The 22485-nt window shown below is 42.3% G+C and overlaps 1 protein-coding gene across 1 annotated transcript; it reads left to right on the top strand.

Annotated features, from left to right (window-relative positions):
- The first annotated feature begins 282 nt into the window (after window positions 1-282).
- Window positions 283-21593, top strand: SLC35B4 (solute carrier family 35 member B4). The gene is made up of 10 exons (XM_090287530.1): window positions 283-381; window positions 7727-7840; window positions 10362-10464; window positions 11649-11698; window positions 14408-14489; window positions 14668-14728; window positions 16284-16393; window positions 17682-17757; window positions 20231-20306; window positions 21050-21593. The coding sequence occupies exons 1-10, from the start codon at window positions 305-307 to the stop codon at window positions 21291-21293; spliced, it is 993 nt and encodes a 330-aa protein (XP_090143656.1). The 5' UTR covers window positions 283-304; the 3' UTR covers window positions 21294-21593.
- Window positions 21594-22485: the final 892 nt, after the last annotated feature.

Here is a 22485-nt window from a genome sequence, read left to right as displayed (position 1 = left end):
GGAGCTACCCAGCAGAAGCGGGACACGTCCCGGCCTGACGTAAGGGCGCGCGGCATCCTGGGATATGTAGTCTGGCCGGGACTACGACGCCCCCTCTAATGAATGGGGCCGGGGCTGACCGCGAACTACAGCTCCTCGGCCCTCAGCGTTGGTGGCCGCCGCCGGGGAAAGGGAGACTGCGACGGCCCGAGAAAGAGTAGCGCTTCGGAAAGGTGGCGATGTTCTGTGCCACGACGGAGGCAGCAGCTCGGCTTCCTGGGGTAGCGGTATAGGCGGGCGCTTGCCCCCCTTCCCCTGCACCGGCATGCGCCCGCTCTTCGCGGTGGGCCTGGTTTTCGCAGGCTGCTGCAGTAACGTGATCTTCCTAGAACTCTTGGTCAGGTGAGTGACCCCCCCCCGCGGGCCGCACGCGGTTCCGGGAGGTGCACTGAGAAAGCCAGAGGAGAGGCGTCCCCGCGCCCACCCGTCCCCCGACCCCGGTCCTGGGGCGGAGGCCGGGTTGGGACAGCCCGAGCCCGGAGGGCTCTATGCCGCCTGGGACCCTGCTGAGTCGGCCACTCCTTCGTCCGGCTCACCGGCCGCTGTCCCGCCCAAGAGTTTCACAGCATCCCTCGGAGGGAACGCTGGGGGTGTTGCTGTCACCGCTTTTTCACGCACTGGGGGATTGCATCCGGAGAATTTCTCACGTGACTGGCCCCAGGTCGTCAGGGAGCTCGTGGCGGAACCCAGGTTCCTGCAGCTTTTTTTTTTTCCCCCCATCCTGGTAATAATGCCACGTTTGACTTCAGCGAATCTTCTCGATGTATAAGGCAGTCCGATTTTGTACACGCTGCGAAGAAAGTTGCTTGTGTGTTCAAGTGGCCCGCACAGCATTTGTTTTATTAGCCTTGTAACTAGGTGGGCGTGAGTACTTGGCCCAGACATTGCCCCTCAGTGATGTAGCAGAACAGATTCTTATTCTTATTTCTGTATGAGGTCTATGTCATTGACTCAGGAGAGCATTTCCAGCTTTAAGATACGTATTAGTCTTTAAACTGGGGAGCATGTATTTTGAGATGTAACTATAAATGAAGAACGGGGAGGTGCGCATTACAAAAAGAGCTGGAACATTTATCCAGTGGAATACTACTCAGTCATAAACAAGAAGAAGGTCCTACCTTTTGCGACAGCATGGATGGACCTGGAGATTATTATGCTGATTGAAATAAACCAATCAGAAAAAGGAAAATACCATATGATCTCACTTCTATGTGGAATCTAATCAACAAAATAATTAAAACAGAAACAGAAGCAAAGAAACATAGACTGACAGCTGTCAGAGGGATGGGGGCTTTCCGGGCTGGGTGAAAAATGGTGAAAGGCTTAAGAAAAACAAAAAAACACGACACGTCTCTGACACAGAGCCCTGGAAAACAGTATGGTGATAGCCAGAGGGAAAGGGGAGTGGGGGGAGGGGGAGGGGGGCAGAGGTGGGGGATAAACGGGGACAGAAAAGAACTTGACTTTGGGTGGTAAGTGCACCATGCGGTATGCAGATGATGTCTTGTTGAGTCATGCACTTGAACCTGGTATGGTTTCATTAACCAATGTCACCCCAATAGATTCCATTTAAAAATGGGGGGTGGAGGGAGGGCAAAATGGGTCAAGAGGGTGATGAATGGAAGCTAGACTTTTGGTAGTGAGCACGAGGTTTTCCAAACATGTCAAATTCTAATGTTGCCACCTGAAACTTACATAATGTTCTAAACCAATGTTATTTCCAAAATAAATAAATAAATAAATAAATAAAAAGAAAAAGAAATGAAAAAAGAGAAGACAAGACAAGAATGGTTAGGAACATTACCAAAAAGACTGGGCTAGTTTTATTGGGATGGTAAGCAAATAATGTTGAGTAATAATGTGCAAAGTTCAGTAGGTAGAAACTGTTACAGAAAAGGCAGCAGGTGTCCTGGAAAAGGCTCAGGACTAAAAGTCTCAAAATTATGAACTTCGTTCTTGGTTTTGTCATACCCCGGCTGTGTGGCCTTTTCAAATCACTTAGCCTCTCTGGGCCTCCCTTTACCTGCCAAATGCTATCTGTGGTGGTATCTACCACTGTGTTTCTGAATCTACATCTTATCTCCACCGACTGTCAGAACAATGTGTACAAGATAGGTCAAGAATTATGATTTCTGTTTTACTGAAAATGAAACAGGTCCCAAGAGTTAGACCGTCTTTTTCTACGTGTAGGCAGCAGAGGCGGAACTGGAATCCAGGATTTCTAAACTCATCCACTATCTTTTTCAACCTCCCTGTTCGTTTTGAACTTGAGCAGCCTAGAGGTTTCAGTCACCCGGTTTCTCGTGTGGTGCCTCCTAGAAATGTATTTTATTTTCCTGATACCACTGATGAAGTCATTTAGAAGCAACCAGTTTATTTAAGGTAAACTCTGTATGGGGTTAATTTTTGCAGTCACTGAGCTGGAAATTTTCCTACCCAGAAAACGTTGATCAAGACCTGTCATTTGTCATTCTTGAGTAGGTGGTGAGGGATATGGGGAAAAAAATAGATTCTGCTGTAAGCTGGTACATTTAAAAGGAAAGTACTTTGGAAATTGGTTTTAAAGTATTAAAAAAGTGGTACAATCAGGCCAGCCAAATAAAGGTGTCATATTTGTGTCGAATATGCCATTACATTAAATCTTGGCTGTGTGAGGTCAGCTACGCTAGCAGCTGAAGGTGTACTGTTTTTTGTTTTTTTTTTAAATTATTTATTTATTTATTTTTAGAGAGAGGGGAAAGGAGAAAGAGAGGGAGAGAAACATCACTGTGTGGTTGCCTCTCACTTGCGCCCCCCCCAACTGGGGACCTGACCTGCAACCTAGTCATGTGCCCTGACTGGGAATAGAACCAGTGACACTTGGTTCGCAGGCCGATGCTCAATCCACTGAGCCACAGCAGCCAGGTGAAGGCGTTCTTTACTAGTGAGGAACCCTTGGCTAAATTACTTGATCTCCTGGAGTCTGTTTTCTCAGCAGAGAAAGGGGAATGAATGATGGTTCTGCCAGCCTCACGTGGTTTTGAAGGATTAAATGAGATTCCCATGCAAAGCCTGAAGCACACTCACCGTGGGCTTCCTCTCCTCTCTCAACATTTATTTCAATACAGGTCTACCTTGTTTTATTAATTTGTTTCTGGAAGGTTGTGGTGAAATCTAACTTGACCCATACAGAATGTTTTTACACATTATGGGAGCATCTATTTAGAACTTTGAAATAATTTGTAAATAATCATCTGTCACTTATCTTTTTTTTATAAATCTGGAACGTGGCATATGGCAGTGGGTTTTTCTAAAATGGTGAGGGGTACACTGATGGATTTAATGAATGGTACACCAGACGGAATAACAGCTTTTTCCCGATTTGCTTGGGAACTCACAACTTCCTGTGTTACAGATCAATAAAATAAGAGCTGGCTGGACTGGGTGGTGTTTAAAACTCTTTCTAGTTTTGGCCTTCTCAGGATTTGTGACTTTATCTTGGGACTTCACAGCTCATAACTTTTTTATAGAGCAGGAACTGTGCTTTTTATATGGCTTCCTTGGAACCACTGGGCGCCCTGATAAGTGGCAAGTAGAACGCACTGTCACAAATGGAAATAAATGCTGAAGGGACTTGCAGGGAGAAGTGACCATTTATAATCTTTCCCCCAACTGGAAAAACAAATGTAGGTGTATTTTCCCGATGTTCATACCTATAATTGGGATCTAAAATAAAATACACAGCAGGACGCAGTGCGAGGAGCAGATGTGAAGTAATGCCCGAGGGCATGTGCATCAGCCAGCTAAGTGGGCAACGTGTTGTGTGTCTTAACGTGAGGAAAACAGCCGGAAACTTGCTTTTTTCCATTTTATTTCAATCAAGTGCCTAAGGCCGTATCAAATAAAAATGTTTCCTAAACCTAGGCTAAGAGATTACAGAAGGTGTGCACTGTCTGCCCATTTCTTTCTCTTCAAAGTTGCTTTTTTTAAAAACAAACGTTTAGATTCTTGCCAAAGAGAAGGCAAAGTCAGAGAAACTGTTTGCAGTTAGTGATTATAATTCCTGAGGAATGAATTAACAGCAAAACAAGTGATTTAAGGGACGGGGGTCCAAGTTTTTACTCTGAAGTTTTAAAATGAATTATTTAAGTTACAATAAATACAACAGTGTGTTCCTAAAAAACTCTGTAAATTGGTTTTTTAAAAGTTGAATACATTAGGGATGTTTAAAAATCCTGTGGAAACTGAGGGAGTAGGTTAGAGTTGTCAAGGGGGTGATAGAAAATGGTTCCTAATGGGTATGGAGTTCCTTTTGGCGGTGTCCTAAAACTAAATAATGGTAATGGCTGCACAGCTCTAAATATACTAAAATCTACTAAATTGTAAATAATAATAATGGTGATGATGGGGTCTGCAAACACCATGGACTGGCCATGTGGCCCATGTGCCTTTAGCAATGAAATGGGGATAACACTACCTACCTCCATAAAAACGAAGGTCAAATTACCAATGATTGTGGTGCCTTTTAAAAGTACTATGGAGAATACACTTGTAAAACGAATCAGTTTTTGAAAAAAGATTATTTCTTTATATCTTTTGCACAATTTTAATCTTCTAGAGTACGGTTGCTTAAAGTGAGGCATCCCCACATTCATTCGGGTGCCTGAGTGAAGGCCAGACACTGTGGAGAGAGGAGGAGCACCGGCCCCAAACTGTCCCTCTGTAGCACTGGCTTCTTCCTGTCTCCTGCTCTATGTGTGGCTCCCTCATCATATTGGCATCTTAATGGTGGGGTCAGGTCTCATCCCCATCGAGAGCTTCCAGGCAGCTAGCCCCATAATTGTTCTGTCGTTGAACTGGTCTAAGTTTTTGGTCAACAGAAAATGGAAGGGAAAGCAAGGAAGCGTCATCAGCCCCTTTTGAGCTAAGTCTTGGACTTGGCACTTGATGTATATTTTTTCATTGAATCCTCACTAGAACGTTAAAAATGTCACCTCTGTCTTATAGGTGAGAAAAAATGGTCAATAGAAGTATCTTTTAAAACGTTACTAGTCTTCAGTTGAAGACTTGCTAATAGACAAGGTCCTATTGCTTGTTTTAGAGTTCTAGTCTTTACCTTTTTCCCTCTGTAGTAGACTCTATGGGAAATGCTTTTCAGGGACAGGCTTATTTGCTCTGCAATAAAACCAATGAGTAAGGCGCTAATACTGTTTCCATTTTAAAGATAAGAAAACCAGATGTAGATAGGGTAATTAACTTCCGCTGTCACAGGGTAAGTGACAGAGCTGCATCCTGCATGTCACAGTGTCCATTCAGTCACTGTGGAGCACAGTAGCTCTCAACGCTGTGTCAGCACAGAAGAGTTACCTGTGCATCACACACACATGCACGCACGCACGCACGCCCCCGCCCCTGGCCCTTTCTACACTAGTGGTTTTCAGGATCCAGTGGGAAGCTTTCAAAAGGGCAGATTCGAGGGCCTTACCCCAGACCAGTCCAATCTGAACTGGGAGGGGAGGCTCCCCGGGCACATGGTTTCTAAAGATGGCCTACGCAGATTTGCAGAGACCGTGCTAAGAACTATCTAGGTACAGCTCAACTTCCTTCTCCTGTTGCTCATATTGAGGCTAATGGTTTTAAAAGCTCCTTGAATGAGGTAAATGTCTCACACGATTATTTATGGATTACTGCAACCTTTAGTCCTGTCCCTTGAACATAAGAAGTGCTAAAAGAAATCACTGAATGGAATATAAAGCAGTAGTTTTCAAGGAAACCTTCATAGGCAGTAGATCCTAAAGAGTAGCAACAGTTCTGCCTCAGATGGTAAGCTTATAGCTCTGTACACGTTCATGATCAAAACAATGAGCAATAAAATGGCAATAAATACATACCTGTCAACAATTGAATCTAAAAAACTAAGCAAACAAGGACAGAGACAGAATCATGGATACAGAGAGCATTTTGATGGTTGCCAGATGGGAGGGGGTGTGGGGGAAGGGGTGAAGAGGTGAAGAGGTGAGGGGATTAAGAAGTACAAATAGGTAGCTACAGAATAGCCATGGGGATGAAAAGTACAGTATAGGATTGAGTAGCCAAAGAACCTATACACATGACCGATGGATAGGAACAGTGGTGTGGGGATTGCTTGAGGGAGTGGGGGGTGATGGGTGGAAGGGAACAAAGGAGGAAAAATTGGGACAACTGTAATAACAAAATATAAAAATACATAATTAATAAACTGCAAAAAAAAAAAAAAAGAATGGCTTGTGCTTGGAGTTTTTTATTTTTATGCCTGATGGGTGTATTTAATAATTTGTATACTTGAGCACTGGCTGATGGGGCTCAGTGGATTGAATACCAGCCTGTGAACCAAAGTGTTGACAGTTTGATTCCCAGTCAGGGCACATGCCTGGGTTGCAGGCCAGGTCTCCAGTTGGAGGTGTGTGAGAGGCAACCACATGTTGATGTTTCTCTCCCTTCCTTTCCCTCTTTCTAAAAATAAGTAAAATATTTTTTAAAAAATTTGCATACTTGGCACTGCTATTTAATATTAATACCACCAACAGAGGATGGAGTTTTTAATAAATAGCATTATATTAATATTTAGTAATTTAAGGACATTTCTCTAGTCACTAGTTTTGGGTACATGTCTTGGGTGAAGGTGAAAATACAGAATATGAAGGCTGAATTCTGTAATATGGCAGTATGGGTAATACGGGAAATCTGGAAGCTTCAGGAAAACAAGAACAATGGTTCACTTTGAAGTCCCTCCAGGGGCTGAGCGGAGCCTAATGGAGGACAAGCTCAAGGAAACCACAGACATTTTAAGGAAGGAATTTTCGTAGTTTGCCACAGGAGGGATGTCACAAGGAATTCTTCTAGCTTGTAATTTTCTTCCTAACAGCCACGGTGAAAGACTTCCTCTCCCTCCCATAGACCACACAGGAGGTGTGACTGAATTTCATGAACGTTTGTTGAGTGCCTGATACATTTGTACTAAGGGTTATAGGAGACTTCAGCAGTGTTCTCAATTTTTTCATTATTGCTCCTTACCCCTCCCTCCGCCCCCACCAGGACCCGATTTTGGACATTTTTGCCCTAACCATCCCCTACAGACACACTATTATATGGGTTTATGTACTGTACATATATCTGTGCTTTAAATTTGTACCATAGTAAGATCCCCACCCCACCCTGAGAACCAGTTTTTGCCCCCATGAGGGAGCTAAGGTAATGTCCCTGTTGTCAATGGTGGATAAGAATCGAATCTTTGATTGACAGGAGTCTTGGAGATTCCTGGTCAGGAGGATGTATAAACATTTCTAGACCTGAGCATATTTCTGTCCTTGGACTTTGCTGCCTGAGCTGACCAGGATCTTGACTAAGGTCCTCTTGGTTAAGTGAAGATCCCAGAAGGAACATAGGGCCAAACTTCCTACAGTTTACTAGGAAAGTTGTATCCTGGTTCTAGGAGGGAGTGCATCCGAGTGATCTGACTGTAGCTATGGAAGAGTGAAATAGGCTGGACATTCTTCTCTGTGCGGTATGTTGCTAAACGTATGTGATCCATGCGTTAGGAACACTGAGAGGAGGCCAGTGGGTAATGGGAATCTATCCCTGATGTTCTGAACTTCCAATATACCGAGTCACAGTGGCCTTTATGTCAGTGTTTTATGCCTTTTTCCCCTTTTTGTTATTCACTACACAGGAAGCATCCAGGATGCGGGAACATTGTGACATTTGCCCAGTTCTTATTTATTGCTGTGGAAGGCTTCCTCTTTGAAGCTAATTTGGGAAGGAAGCGGCCAGCCATCCCAATAAGGTGTGGTACATTGAAGTCTCTTTTAGTCTTTTTTTTTTGTCCTTTTTAAAGTTAAGAGCTTTTCTGGTACTTATATAAAAGGAATATGAGACATTTAATAAAATTTGTATCAAATATATCAGTAGAGTCATAATTTATTTTCTGAATGTAATATGTTGTGAAACTCCAGGGGGCCTATATTTTAGAATAAAATTCCTTCCACAAGACTTCAAATAACTGTGGTGGAGACAACAATGTATATATATGTATGTGTCTGTCTAGTATATGGTCAGTTAAAGGCCTAGAGTCATCACCAATTTTTAAAAATAGTTATGTATGCTATCCTTATCACATATGGTAAGAGTGGTATCATTGTTCCTTTAAAAAACAAATGGTTTTGGAAATAGTGGTGGTAGTTACACAATATTGTGAATGTACTAAATGCCACTGAAGTGTTCATTTTAAAATGGTTGATTTTATGTTGTGAATTTCACCTCAATTAAAAGAAAATGATTGGCCTTGACTGGCGTGATTCGATTGGGCATCATCACACCAAGCAAAAGGTGGCTGGTTCTATTCCTGGTCAGACCACATGCCTGGGTTGTTGGTTCAGTTCCCGATTGGGGCTCTTTGCTTTTTCTCAAAATTTCTTTGGCTATTGTGGTCTTTTGTGGTTCCATGTAAATCTTAGGATTAGTTGTAATTCTGGGAAGAGTGCCGTTAGTATTTTAATATCTGTTACTGATTTTTGAGAGTTGGAATAAAATGAGTCTTGGAGGAGGTTTTTTTGTATTGATACAATTAGCTGTTCTGTTAGCTTCCTCTATGCCAAAATCTAGTTCTTTTCCATAGGCTTGGGAAATTCTCATCCATTATTTCTTTAAGTAGGATCTCTGTTCCTTCCCCCCTCTTCTCTTTCCGGATTCCTGTTATCCTTAGATTGTTATTGCTAATGTTTTCAGAGAGTTGTTTGATCTTTTTAAAACTCTTAGTTCACTCTCTTCTTCCTCATGGGTCATTTCTAGGTGTCTATCTTCAAATTCTTGAATTCTGTTTTCCATCTTGTTCTGCTATTTATTGTGCTCTCTAGTGCATTCTTTATCTCCTTTATTGAGTTATCCATCTCCAGGATTTCTTTCTTATAATTGATTCTCTTTGGTAAAGTACTCCTTTTGTTCATTAATTTTATTCCTGAGCTCATTAAACTGCCTTACTGGATTTTTGTTTGTTTGTTTTGTATCCCACTGAGTTTCTTCGTAACTGCAGTCTTAAATTCTCTGTCATTTAAATCAGTCTCCCATGCCTTTTGAGTGTGGTTTCTGGAGATTTTTCATTTTCTTTCTGTGCTCCTAAGTTATGTTGGTGGTTCATGGTGTTCGGTGGATCGTTTCTCTGTGTGCATTTGGGGTAGTGGTCTCTTGTTGAGATACTGTTTTGCTCTCAATTCAGGTTCACAGGCAGACTACGTTTTCTTTTCCCATAGATGGCGTGACAGCACACGCTTTATTTTCTCTTACTTGCAGCATTAACGCCTCTGGGCTCACGGTGGAGCGGCATTGCTTAGATTAAGGAAAATGCCATGTACTGAGATGCTGGGTGTCCCCCCTCACCTGCTCACCGCAGTACTGCTCATGGCCGCTGTGATGAGGGGATGTGACTCGTGGTGAAGAACTGTTTTGCAGGCTCCCGGAGCACCTGCATTTTGGCACTGTGTTTTTTTTACCAGGCTCTGCCGGGGTATGTGGGGCAGAGGAGGCGGGCTCACAGTCTTATGGCTCTGCCCCATCCCCTCATGGTAAGGGCTTCCCAGCCATCTCTGCCCAGCTCTGCTGCAACGGGGCAGGCCTCAGGGAGATGCCGGTTCTAGGAAGGAAACTGCTCCGCCCCTTTTACCCTCCAGGTTTAGTGTGAGGGCTGTGGCCAGGCTTCTCCCCCGCTACTATGCTTGCTGCTCGCTGGAGCCGGGGTGGGCACCGAACTGCATCTGCGGCCACCGTGCCTGCCCTTCCCCAGTCCTGCCTCCCCTCCTGCCCTTCCTCCCTCCCGCCTCCCCGACTCCTTCCAATAGGCTGCCTTCGGGCGTCCTGACGCGTGGATCTCTCAGGCGTGTTTGTGTGCTGAGCACGGGGTCCTTCGTTGAGTTATAATTGTCTGACTTGTAAATATAAGAGGAGAAACGATGGCATCCTCTCACTCTGCCATGATGCCAACATTCTCCCTTTACTTTGAAAAACCTATTGGTGTCTATTAAGTAACATTTTTGAACCCTGGTTTTCAGTTGCTGTGTTTACTTGAAACATATTAAAATACTGTGGCTTGAAACATATTCTGTAATTTAAACTTTTTCCATGTTAGTCTGGCTTTGTGAAGTATTTTTATAAGGACTTATTATTTGACTTCAAATTATAATAGTGATACAATCTTAATGAAGAGAGAGTAAGCAAAATAACTTTTTAACTAAAAATACACATCGTCTTGTATATTGGCTTTCTTTGGAATGGAAGATTCTGTGTGACGACAAGCTGTTCCCTCTGCGTTGCAGATACTACGCCACAATGGTCACCATGTTCTTCACGGTCAGCGTGGTGAACAACTACGCCCTGAACCTCAACATCGCCATGCCCCTGCACATGATCTTCAGATCTGTGAGTCTGCCGGCCTCCACCGGCCTCCACCGTGGGTTCCTCTGACGGACGCCCAGTGGGCAGATCAGACACGTGGCACAAGTAGAAAGGGCTCGTAATGAATAGTGTTGAGGGTCTAAGAACAGGTCTCGGGATGAGAGTGCAGAGGCTGACTTTCCTTCATCTGAGAAGGAAGGCAAAGAACGAGAAACGTGCAAGTGGATGGTTTACTCTGACTTATCTGAGGTCTTATGGGTGATTAATAAAAGGAAAGTTAAAATTTTCCTGAGAAACAGATTTTACCTTTTAATTTCATCTGGTTTATTTTATAGTCAAACTTGGCTATGAATGTTGTTTATTTCTCATCACTTTTTGTTTTGTTCTTCCATAAAATTACATTTACTTCTAGTAAATGAAACAGATCCTTCTGTTTTCTGATTTTTTTTTTTTTTAGCAGAGACTTTAGATAATAAAGGGAAATTCTTGATGAAGATGTTTTTTCGAATGCAGTAGAGGTGTTTTTCTTTGCCTCATGTAGGGCGACAGATCTGTGTTTAGTTTGTATATAAATAACAGTTTTTCTTGAAGAGTAGGAAAGACTTCAAAGGAAATGTAGATAGGATTGCAGACGAATACAAAATGGGTGATTATTGGGGTTATAGCACTTCGGTGTGGTCTGAGATTTTTGTAAGACTGAATGCGTTATTCCTAAGAGGACTTTCCAGAGCTAATTATTATTATTAGGATGACCTTCAAAGCATAGAGCACATAGTAGACTTTCAATAAACGATTGATTGATTGACAGACACCCTTCCAGAGAAGAGAGAGATCTCTACATGATTTCTTTCATTAAAACTAAGGGCAAGAAGTTTATTAAAAGCTCTTATACGTAAGATAGAAGGAAAATTTGACAAAAATAAGTCTGTATTATAATTTATTTCTGCTAGTTCTAGCTTCAGCTATGACTGGTTATTGAGAATTTATCATTTTTGTTTTCATTATCATCCTTAAAAGGTTTTACTATTTTGCAAGATAGATTTTTATGGTTTATACTTGTTGCCATCAGATGAACACCTGGATCTTACTAATTAATCATCCTAACAACCTTCTTTCCAGCTGTTTTCCCTCGTGTCCATGTTCATATTTATCTTGAATTAATTGCCTTTCTCTAGGGCCCTAAAACTTTCTCTTGTCTCCTTTTACAGGGTTCTCTAATTGCCAACATGATTCTAGGAATTATCATTTTGAAGAAAAGGTAAACAATATACTTTTATAATTTATGTATAGGAAGCATCTCCTGAGCCCCGTCTATAGTGGAAATAGTTTGCTCTTGACCTTCTTTGTTGCTTAGTTCTCTCTCTGACAGTGATGTGCATTCCTGTAGCAGTTGACCAGGTAAGAGATCCCACCTGTGGCTTTGGAGTAGCATTTTCTCTGTAGAATTGGCTCTTGTCATCATTGAATCCTTAGATCCACACTAACCTATACAGCCAGGTGATCTAGACCTTCACTGTACCATACATACGGTCACTACTAGCCACGTAGTTTCTCAGTCTCATTAGCCGCATGTTAAGTGCTCAGCAGCCACATGTGGCTAATGGCGACCATATCAGAGAGCTCAGTTTAGAACATGTCCAACCTCATAGAGTTGTGTGGGACACAGCTGTCATAGGTGGTGTTCATCTGTACAACATAATGAACTGAGGAATAATCATACTTATTAAGAAGAAAATCCCTAATAGAGGCCCAAATGGCCAAGAGGATGGAATGAAAAGCTTCAGGACTGTTCTTTGTGACTGTCACCAATGGCTCTATGGGATAAGGATAGGAGATACGAAAGGTACCTGGGATGCTTTCTTGAAGTACTTGTCTCTCACCTTCACTCTGAGCCTCACCTCTCACCCCCAAGAAGGAGGGGCAGTGAGGAAAAACAGCACAAACATCTGGAACCAGGGGAAGTTCACCCTCATTGTTACGTCCAAAATTGTACAAGTTGATGCCAACTTTTTAATGCGTTTACTACCTATCCCCAGTATTAGAACTCTCTGTACCAGCTTGGGAAGTAGATATTAGTTCCGAGTGTGGGAACCTAGAGTTTTGAAGTAGTAAGGGCTGTGTCATAAAAAGGACAATTGTCCTATGTTACCAGGCTGGTATCATGAACCCTTTATCCCAAGGCTTGTGTATTTCCCAGATAAGTACCACTGTAGTTGAGCTCATTCTTAGGTTCTCTGCAATTAAGAATGCATTATAATGGTCGGGTTTGTTATGTTTAAAGTAACCTTTGTGCTTCTTGATAGAATAGAGTTCCCCTTGGGACAGACCTGTGGGCCTTCTAACCTTTGACTTTGGCTCACTCATAACGGATACAAAAGGACATATTTAAAAAAATCTATTCTCCTGATACTGCCCCAAAATGTCAGGAGCCTTTCTTAACCATTTCGGTTTTCCTTAACTTGTTTTAGGTCTGTCATCTTGAATCTGTCTCTCAGCTTTTTTGACTCTTCAATGTAAGAGAGCAAGGATTTCCTTAAGTTAACTAATACTATGAATTAGTAATGTATGTCAACCTCAAAATAAAAGGCCAAAGTAAGAGGCAGTAATCATTTGAGATTAAAAAAAAAGAAGAATATTCTGGTAGCACTGATTCAGACAAAAATCCAAACAGTGTTTTCATTAGGAGACAAAGGCCAGGTGTATTTTGGGGCAGGGGGATAATTACATCCGTAAAAGGCGGGCATTTCTATTGGTGTGGGTAAGCTAACGTGGTGACGCTAATTCCAAACAGAGTTTTTAATTTTCAGTCAGGGAATTATCAGTCCCCTAGTTTTAATTTCTGCTTTCTCGTTATCTTTACAAACAGCTCTTTGGGGTGCAGTGTTGCTTTCAGCCCAGCGCCCAGGATATTTGCCATTTTCATGTTCCTGAGATCTGAGGTGTAAGATGTACGAGGCAGCTCCTTTAGGATGGTGGCTTTGACTCTAGTTCAAAGTGGTTCCATTTATTTATTTTTTTACACTTATTTCCTTTTCTTTATCTTGGGTAGAAGCCCCCCAAATAGATAGTATATTCCTCATTATTTTTTAGGTCTCAGTTATAAACCTTTCTACCTTGATCTTTCCAGACTGAGGAGTTCCCTTATTTTTATAGCTGCCTCCAGCCGTGCCGGCTCCCTCACTCACCCTTCTGTCCCGCACGGTGCTCTTGGCCTTGCTCTGCTGCTTGCCTTGTTCTGTTGGCCTTTGTACAGTGACCAGAACTGTACAGAAGATTTAAGTAGAAACCTCGGATTGTTCATCTTGTACATTTGATTCCTTTTCATTCTTGCCTGAAGCCTTTTGCTTTATCACCGAGAGCCTGAGAAAGATGCTGATGATACTGTTTTAGCTAATGTGAGATACATTATTACTGCCAGCAGCCCTGTTAGTTTACTCTCCGTCCCTTTATCCAACCATGCCAACTTTTAAAAACAATGTTTAAGTCATTCAAAGACTTTAAAAGAAAATCCTCCCCTGCAAATGAATGGCTGAATTATTTTGAGTATTGAGGCCTGCGTCTTATACCCGAGAGTCCATTCTTCCTCCGGCATGGTGTGTGTCTTCACTCAGGGCTGTGTCTCCTGAACACAAAAAGAGCAGCAAATGCCGGTCAGTCTTTCACTTGGACTCGAGAGAGCAGAATGGAATGTCATGTCTGGTCTTTATTTTTTCTTCCTCAATTTTCTGAAGAAACAATCTGTTGGCGCAAAAACTAACAAACTATTTTAAGCAACACCAAGGAAGGGTGTTGTGTAGCCACCCGGTGGCCCTGGCTCTTCCACACACAGACTTACGCGGACTCCGCTGGGAAAGGACCCCCGCGGCTGTGTTTTGGTGATTTGTCCTCTCAGGCCCCATGACTGAAGACATCATATGGAAATTGGTATCTGTGCTATCCTAAGGCGCTCTTGTTCTTATTTTTGCAGATACAGTATATTCAAATATACTTCCATTGCCCTGGTGTCTGTGGGAATATTTATTTGCACTTCCATGTCAGCGAAGCAGGTGGTAAGAAAGGGTTCACAAATCATTTATAGTCACTGCTTGCCACGGGGGCCCAGGTACCGGGTACTTATTAATGATACGAAGAAGAGGGGAGGGAAGTGGGCAACAAATCTTTCCCTTGAGTCCAAGCCCTCTGCGTGTAGCTCTGGTCTCTGTACCTAGTGTTCTTCTTCTTTCCCAGACTTCCCAGGCCAGCTTGAGTGAGAAGGACGGATTCCAGGTATTTGCGTGGTGGTTATTAGGCAAGTATGGTGATTACAGTAGATAACTGCCTTTGCATTTCTGTTTGCGGAGCTTTCTCCTGAGGGACATGTTTCCTGGCAAGAAGCTTTAGCTAAACAAATGATGCCACAGAAGAGAGGCACCTGGGATCATATATCTCTGAACCTAGTGTTCAAGAAATGAAAAAGCGGAAACATCCAGGTTCATGGCCATGTGTTCTGTGACACGGATCCGTGGTTCTCCTGGTTGCCGCTGGTATAGAAAGGAAAGGACATGCCTCCTTGCCCAGCATGCTCCCTGCAAGCGGTGCTTGGAGGGTTATCCATTTCTCTCCGTCTGCTGACTAGAGGCATCTTCAGATGAAGGGCACGTTATAGCAGTTGACTATTTAAATTTCCAAGGGACCCATTTCTAAGTCTTGGATATATTTTCTTTGGAAGTTAGATCTTCCATATGACCATGTTCCCTAACCTGACTGGTCAGCAGAATCTCCTGGGGAATTTTAAAAAAGGGACGTATCTTTGTAGAATTCATGAGGCAGCCCCTGCAGAGCTCGGCCCTCACCTTGTACAACGCGGAGGGAGGTGAAGCTCTCCAAGCACCCCCAGTGATAGCAAGAACAGGTCAAGGCTGACCGAGTGGGAGAGAGAGCAGTGAAAGAACTGTGTTCTCCGTGCTTCTTGGCTTTGAAACCTTTCCTCTCTCGATGGCTGTACTTAACATAGAAAGATCTTTATGAGCTATTAGAAGAATCCTTTATCCAGTAAGAAAAATTTACAAAGGATTTGAACATACAGTTAATGGGGGAAAAAAATTAATGTCCAGTTATTTTACGTTCAGCTTCACTAGTCTAATAATCAAATGTAAATTGAAATCAAAATGCAGTGCCTTTTTATTTTTGATCCATTATATTGGCAAGATAATAAATGATTGCTCTCATTGCTGCTGATGGTGCAGTAGAAAAATTGTTTTCACATAAACTGTTTACAATAAAAATTGACATAACCTTTCTGGAAAAAAATTTATGTATTGAGTTTTTAAAAGGTCTACAACCTTTGATTATTTAGTAAATCCACTTATGACAGTTTATCCTAAAGAAATAATCAACATATAAAAAAAGCTTTATGTACAAGGCTGTACATTGATTTTAATGAAATAATTGGAAGTAATCTAATCATTCTCATATTGCAGGGCATTTAGGTATGGTACATCCACACAATAGAGCACTCTGTGCCGTTCACACATACTTTTGAAGAACTCGTAATGAACAACATGAAGGAAAATCTAGGAAAAAGATCATGAAAAAGATATAAAATTGTATTCTTATTATGATCGTGGCTTAGTATAAAACATACACAAATGTATTTAGAGAGATGGAAAAAACAATAAAGGACTAGATGGTAATATTATGGTTGACTTTTATTTCTTTTTTAAATTTTGTACATATTCTACAATTAGTTTGTAATATTTGTAGTAATATTTGTAGTACATTTAAATAATCAGTAAATGTTCTTTGAGAAAATATCTGGAAATTAGCAAATGCAGGTATCTTGTAACCTGATCTTTGTTTTGCAGGCATCGGAGCACTGACGTTTGCTCTTCTGATGTCCGCCAGGATGGGTATTTTCCAGGAGACTCTCTACAAACAGTTTGGGAAACACTCCAAGGAGGCTCTGTTTTATAATGTAAGCAATTTCTCAAACCTGGGGAGGGAGGATGAAAGTCACTGAGTTGTTGTTATTGTGACAGGTTATTTAAAATGTAATATGCCACCCTTCTGATGTAGTCGAAGGATCAGTTTATCATCGGTAAACTGCTTTGGGCCCCGTAGACTGAAGCACCTTTCATAGGCTGCTAATGTGCATTTGGAGCCACAGTTCTCTACACAAGATGGTCACGGTCGGTCCTTGGGAACAGAACGTGTGTGCTCACCAGGAACTACCCCAGAGACAAGCCACCTTCACCCCCAGTGCTCCTGCAGATGGAGCCAGGTTAAACCGATATGGAAACCTGGAAAAGGAAAATAAGTTGCAAAAACAGTGTGCCGAGGGGAGTCGGAGCAGGCAGGCGCCTGAGAGCGCGAGGGAAGATGAGTGAGAGGAGGCCAGCTCAGAGGGGCTTTATTCGTTGTATGGGGAGTGCCAACAGCAGTCATCGACACTAGCTTCCTTGTTTTACACGGCTGCGCTAGGGCCTCCTCTTCAGTGTCAGGGCAACATAGTTCTCCAGGTTCAGGAACCGCAGGTTCAGGGACCACAGAGTCCTTCACTGCCAACTTTTTGCACTGAAGTTGCAGATGAGCAATTTGACACATTTAGGTGGAGCTAGAGTATGTGACTGGGAATGTAAAAAATAAACATTCCATTTTCACTTTTTTTTTTAGAACAGTAAGTGGCACATTGTAACTGCTGAGTAAATGTTAACTGTGATTTCTTACTAAGATACTGTGGTGGTTGGTTGTTGTCAGGTACATTAATCTTTGCTTACCTCTGCAACCTCTTTTTGTTCTTGTCTTCATTTCTTTCCCCCTGACAGTGTGTTGTCCTCTGGTCTTCTTTCCTACTACTTTTCTAAAGTCCTTGAAACCTGCCTTCACATTCTTTATCATTTTTGAGTTCATTATACTTGCTTAATTAACTATTCTCAAAAATAGGAAAATGTAACAAATCCTTTGGACAGAATGACTGTGTGTTTAAATCTCCCATTCCCTTTTGTTGAGGGAAGGAGGCTGGGGTGTGTGTGTGTCTGTGTGTGTGTAAGTGCGCACGCACGCATGCGATGGCCATCCCGCTCCATGAGGGCAAGAACCGTGATTTGGGGGTTAGATGCACTGGATACATTTCACTTAGTCTAACTTGCTTTTCTTGATTGCTTGTCAAATAATCTGTAAGAGTGTGGATCACTATAAAATTACTTTCATTATTCTATAAATGTTTTTGCATTTCAATTGATGTGAAATATTTCTTCCCATAGCATGCCCTTCCCCTGCCTGGATTCATCTTCTTGGCGTCTGATATTTATGACCATGCAGTCCTTTTCAATAAGTCTGGTGAGTTTGGGGTTACCCAGTAGAATTACCCGACAGTTTCTGAGGCACAGTTTCAGTTTTACTCTTGACTTGACCACTGCTTTTTTTATCCAAATCATCCAGCCCCCTTGAAACCATCCAGGAATATAGTACCATGAATCAATAGTTGCAGCAGCAAAAGCTTTTACAAGTGCTTCTCAGTTATTTGCAAATAAAGTAAGAGAATATCTTCACATGGTCTGCTTGCATTTGAATGTGGAAAGTTTCCTGTTTTGAGAATGCAGCCTAATAGTAATAACAGTGTAGAGACCGGCGCCGTGAGAGGGTGGGCAGCGGTCCAGCTCTCTCTGTGCCTGGTCAGCCTTTTCTGCCGTGACTGGTGGCTCCAGGCCTGGCCACCTTGGGAAAGGGGAAGCAAAAATGACGACAGGGCTCTTTTTCCAAGAGACAGGTTAGATAGGCAGCAGGAATAAGCAAAATTAATTCAGAAGTCTACGGTATAAGTTAGCTATTACTTCTTAAAGTGACTAGGTAACCAGTTAGCTATAAATTGCCAGTTAACTTAAAATAAATTACTTATATGATCTGATTAGCTACTAAAAGACATAGTGTTACTTGTTCTTTGTAAGGCTTTATGTGGCTCATACCTAAGAAGAGTATTTTAAGGAATGGCCGTAGGTACTCAGGAAACAGTTGCTGTGTGGACATGAGTTGTGAAGTTTCATGGCTCTGAGTTTGTAACGTCACCTCTTCCATTTTGTCCCCCTCCTCGTCCCCCAATGTGTGATGAGGGTAGTGTGTAAGAAAGTTTTTAAGGCCCTGAATCACTCACTTCTGATTTTTTTTTTTTTTTGAGATATAATGGACATATAGTTGATGTTTGTCACAGTGGTTTTTAAGGTTCTGACAGTCCACACACAGGAAAGAGCTATTTAAACAAACACTATCAAATCTTAGGATTGATTTTGTTACTAGAACGCTTCTTCTAAAAGTTGCAGTGCTGGGTATTTACAATTGTTGTTTCTTTTTCTTTTTTTTTTAGGATCTGCCTTTAAATTTTTCAGAATTGTCCCTAAGTTAAATGTACATTTTTTTTCTCTTCTTGAGTTTTAGTGTCTCAAGTGAACCTATTATTCTTGATTTTTTTCTAAGAGAGCTGAATTACTTTTAAGTCATATTGATTGTCTCTCTCCTCAGCAAATTAATACAGTGGGTCTCTGAAGTTATTAAACAGTAATAACATTTGTTCACTTTCTTTGCATTTCAATACTTGCTAAATGTTTCAGAGACAACAGAGCACATTATTGGGATTTCCTACTAGTGCACACACACAGTGCTAACCAGTTCTCTCTTTATCTGGGTGGCTTTTTATTTTTTGCAAAAGAAAATTGATGTTCTTTTCCTAACCAAATCTCAGCATTACCTTGTTGGAATTTCCTAAGTGATGCTGTGTATTTCAAAGCCAGGAAACAATTCAGCCACATAAAAGAGGCAGCTCTTAGAGGATTCCTGCGTTCTCATTCTCTGTAGTTGGTTTTGTTTCCTCCCAGTCACTGTGCAAACATCATTATAGAAAACTAACATAGGAATGTATTCACAAGAAGAAAAGTTAAACTTCCGCCACCCTCACATCAGCTAATCTCATTTTACCAGTTTTCTTCCAGACATTGTATATGCTTATATAGTTATATCTTTGTGTAGATATAATTTTTATACTTCCTTTTCACTTTCATTTTGAGTTTTTATGTGGTTTTTTAAAATAGAATGTACATATAATGCCTCATCTAGTCAAAGTACCTTTAGTTATATAGCTATTGCTCTGTCATTGAACATTTAGATTGAGTTAGAGCTTTTCCTTATTGTAAGTTATACTGCAATGAATGAAGAACTTTTGTCTTGTTTTGAATTATCTAAGATTAATTCCTGATCTTAGTATTAATTCCAATACTGTATGACCCCTTAATAAGAATTGTAAAATAGATTTAAAAAAGAAAAAAAGTCAATTTATGCTACCACCAACTGAATGGTGGCCAGTTCCACTTTCACCTTGCCATATGAGAATACTAGTTGTAAGTTTTTAATTGCTGGCTTAATAGCTATAAAATGCTGCAGTCTTGTTTAGAATTCTTTGATTACTAGCAGGACTAACAGTATTTCTACATGGCATTTCGTGACTGGTCTTTCCTCCTGTGTTGATTGTCTGTTAAGACCATTTCATTTGACCGTCTCTGGGATTCATAGCCTTTCACTGTAAAGTGGGTCCTACTCAGGTGAATGGTAAAGAGCTCATTTTAAAATTAAGATGAATTATCATTTAAGAAAGCAGTGTAATGCCTCTTGAGGCTGATGTAGCTTGGAATCCAGGCAAGTAAAGTGGTGTGTGGTCCAGATCTGTTTGCAAGGGAAATAACAGTGCTGTCTTGATTCTGTTCGTCTGTATTGAGAACGTCAGCTGTCGAAAGTGACACAGCTGTCTCCCCCTTAATCTTTGCAGAATTATATCAAGTTCCAGTCGCTGGCATGACAGTGCCCATCATGTGGTTCTACCTCCTCATGAACGTCATTACTCAGTATCCTTTGTGTCCTCTCGGGGCTGTGGTGGCGTAGGAATGTTTATTCCTCTGACGGCGCCTGGAGTGAGTATCTGACCTGTTCTGCCGTAAACCTGAGAGAGGCCCCTCGCTGAGCTCCCTTGTGGAGGGCCAAAGCGGTGGTAGTGCCACAGCACAGGTCAGTAGATCAGAGGAAGGAAATGCTTGGGGTGCAGGTGCAGAAGCCAGTGGATAAGTAGGAATTAGAATAGTCTGACATGCAGGTCTGTGATTTCTGCCTGGAGTTTTCTAGTATCCTGGGCCATTTAACAAGCTGCCACAAGACTCTGAAAGTAATTTCAAAATAATTAAACCTGTAGGGCAAATCCATGAGGTGATGTGAGAGGAAGGTCAAATTCATGAGAGTTCTTTTTTGGTGGAAGGACAGGGGGTCAGATCAAATAAAGGTAGGTGTGAGGACCTTTGCCGAGTGTTACCCTCTGTCACTCCTTGAGAGGTGACCTCCACTGTAAACTGTGGGAAGAATCCAGAATGAGAATAATGGGAGGTTTTAGGCAGTTTTGAGATGGGATCCACAAATGGAATGACAGAACAGGAATTCTGCAGAAAGTTCTACCAAGGAGCCTCAGAGCAGCCATAGCCAACCCCCAGGATTCTGGTTCTTAGCACGGGAACATTTAAGCCTAGAACCACGTCGGGAGGTTCTCCCCAGAATGTCTCTCGGTAGCCTACGGGAATCTCCCTTAACCCCGTCTCTCCAGGTATGTGTGCATTCGGGGCGTCTTCATCCTCACCACAGAGTGCACCTCCCTCACCGTCACGCTCGTTGTGACCCTGCGCAAGTTCGTGAGCCTCATCTTCTCCATCTTGTACTTCCAGAACCCTTTTACTTGGTGGCACTGGCTGGGCACCTTGTTTGTCTTCATCGGAACCCTAATGTACACAGAGGTGTGGAACCACCTAGGGACCATGAAAAGCCAGCCTCAGAAGGACAAGAAGAACTGAGGGCTGCCTAGGAGACCAGTGTCATTACGAGCCAGGGTCTGGCACACGTCTGGCTGCCATTTCACTTTTGTTAATGCTGAACTAGCCCCAGCCCCGAAGCAACCACGTACCAGAGAATCCTCAGAAGGAGGGGCCGTCTCAGATTTCACGTGACTTTACAGTCTGACATGGGTGGACTCTGAATAGAAACCTCGCAACCCTGAATTAGAAAAAAGAATAGTTATCTACTATTGAACGACCTGTTTGTTTGTTATTTCTGCCTTGTTTACCAAAATATTCAGTACTGCACTTGTTTATTGACTTGAGTCTCCAGAGTTACTCATTTTATATCCATGCTCTTGGACAAGGTTATCCCTTTTGTTGTTGTTCTGATGACTGTCTGCCATAAGTCATTTTTGTTCTTGTCCTTGTCCTTTGTTCTGTCACCCTTCTGCTCCTCAGCAGCACTTGTCATTCAGGTGCTCCTGGCATCATCATGAGGAACAACTAACTGCGTGACCAAGTGACTGGTGACACGGGCTACACTTCCTCTAGCGTGTTGGGAAAGTGGTGGTTGTCCCTGTGAGCCGAGCCCTGGTGATGATGGAGCAGGACTGGGGAACCCTTTCCCATGTTCTGTTTTGTTTTCTATGCAAATTATATGCTTTTACATCTGTGGCTTTCTGTGCTTAGAACAACCCTGCAGCATATCTCTATGGCGCTGTGTTAATAAGAAAAAGATCGTATATGAATTCGGGAAGAGAGGCCTTTTTTCCCTCACTCTTTTCCATGAAGCCCATGAGCCTAGACCTGAGATGGTCCCGCTAAGGTGGCCCTGGAGATGCTGGCCCGGGTCTTCGCCCGGACAGCCACAGGTCCTCACAGGGCTTCTGCCCAGTGGGGAGGTTAAGTCTTCGGAAACCTTCTTAACCAAGAAGGTTTAACTCCGCCTGACAGTTGTGACAGTCACAAGCAGGCTAATGAGTAGACTAAAATAGGGTGTTGGTGTGAAAATCGGATCACATCACAACTAAAATGGAAAGCTTTTCTTATTTTTCTATAAGGTATCTTAATGTTCTTGTGGGTCTCTGTGAGGGTGGTGGTGTGTGTGTTCTGTTATGTGTGGAAAGGTGCACCCCCTTTCACTCATCTGCTTTCCTCCCATGGCCTGGTTTTGAGACTGAGGACCAGTGTCAGCTGGCGTGGTGTGTGC

Source organism: Furipterus horrens, unplaced genomic scaffold, assembly GCF_987537825.1.
Source record: "Furipterus horrens unplaced genomic scaffold, mFurHor1.1.pri manual_scaffold_9, whole genome shotgun sequence".
Taxonomy (NCBI): Eukaryota; Metazoa; Chordata; class Mammalia; order Chiroptera; family Furipteridae; genus Furipterus; species Furipterus horrens.
This window is presented reverse-complemented; position numbering and strand designations above follow the sequence as displayed.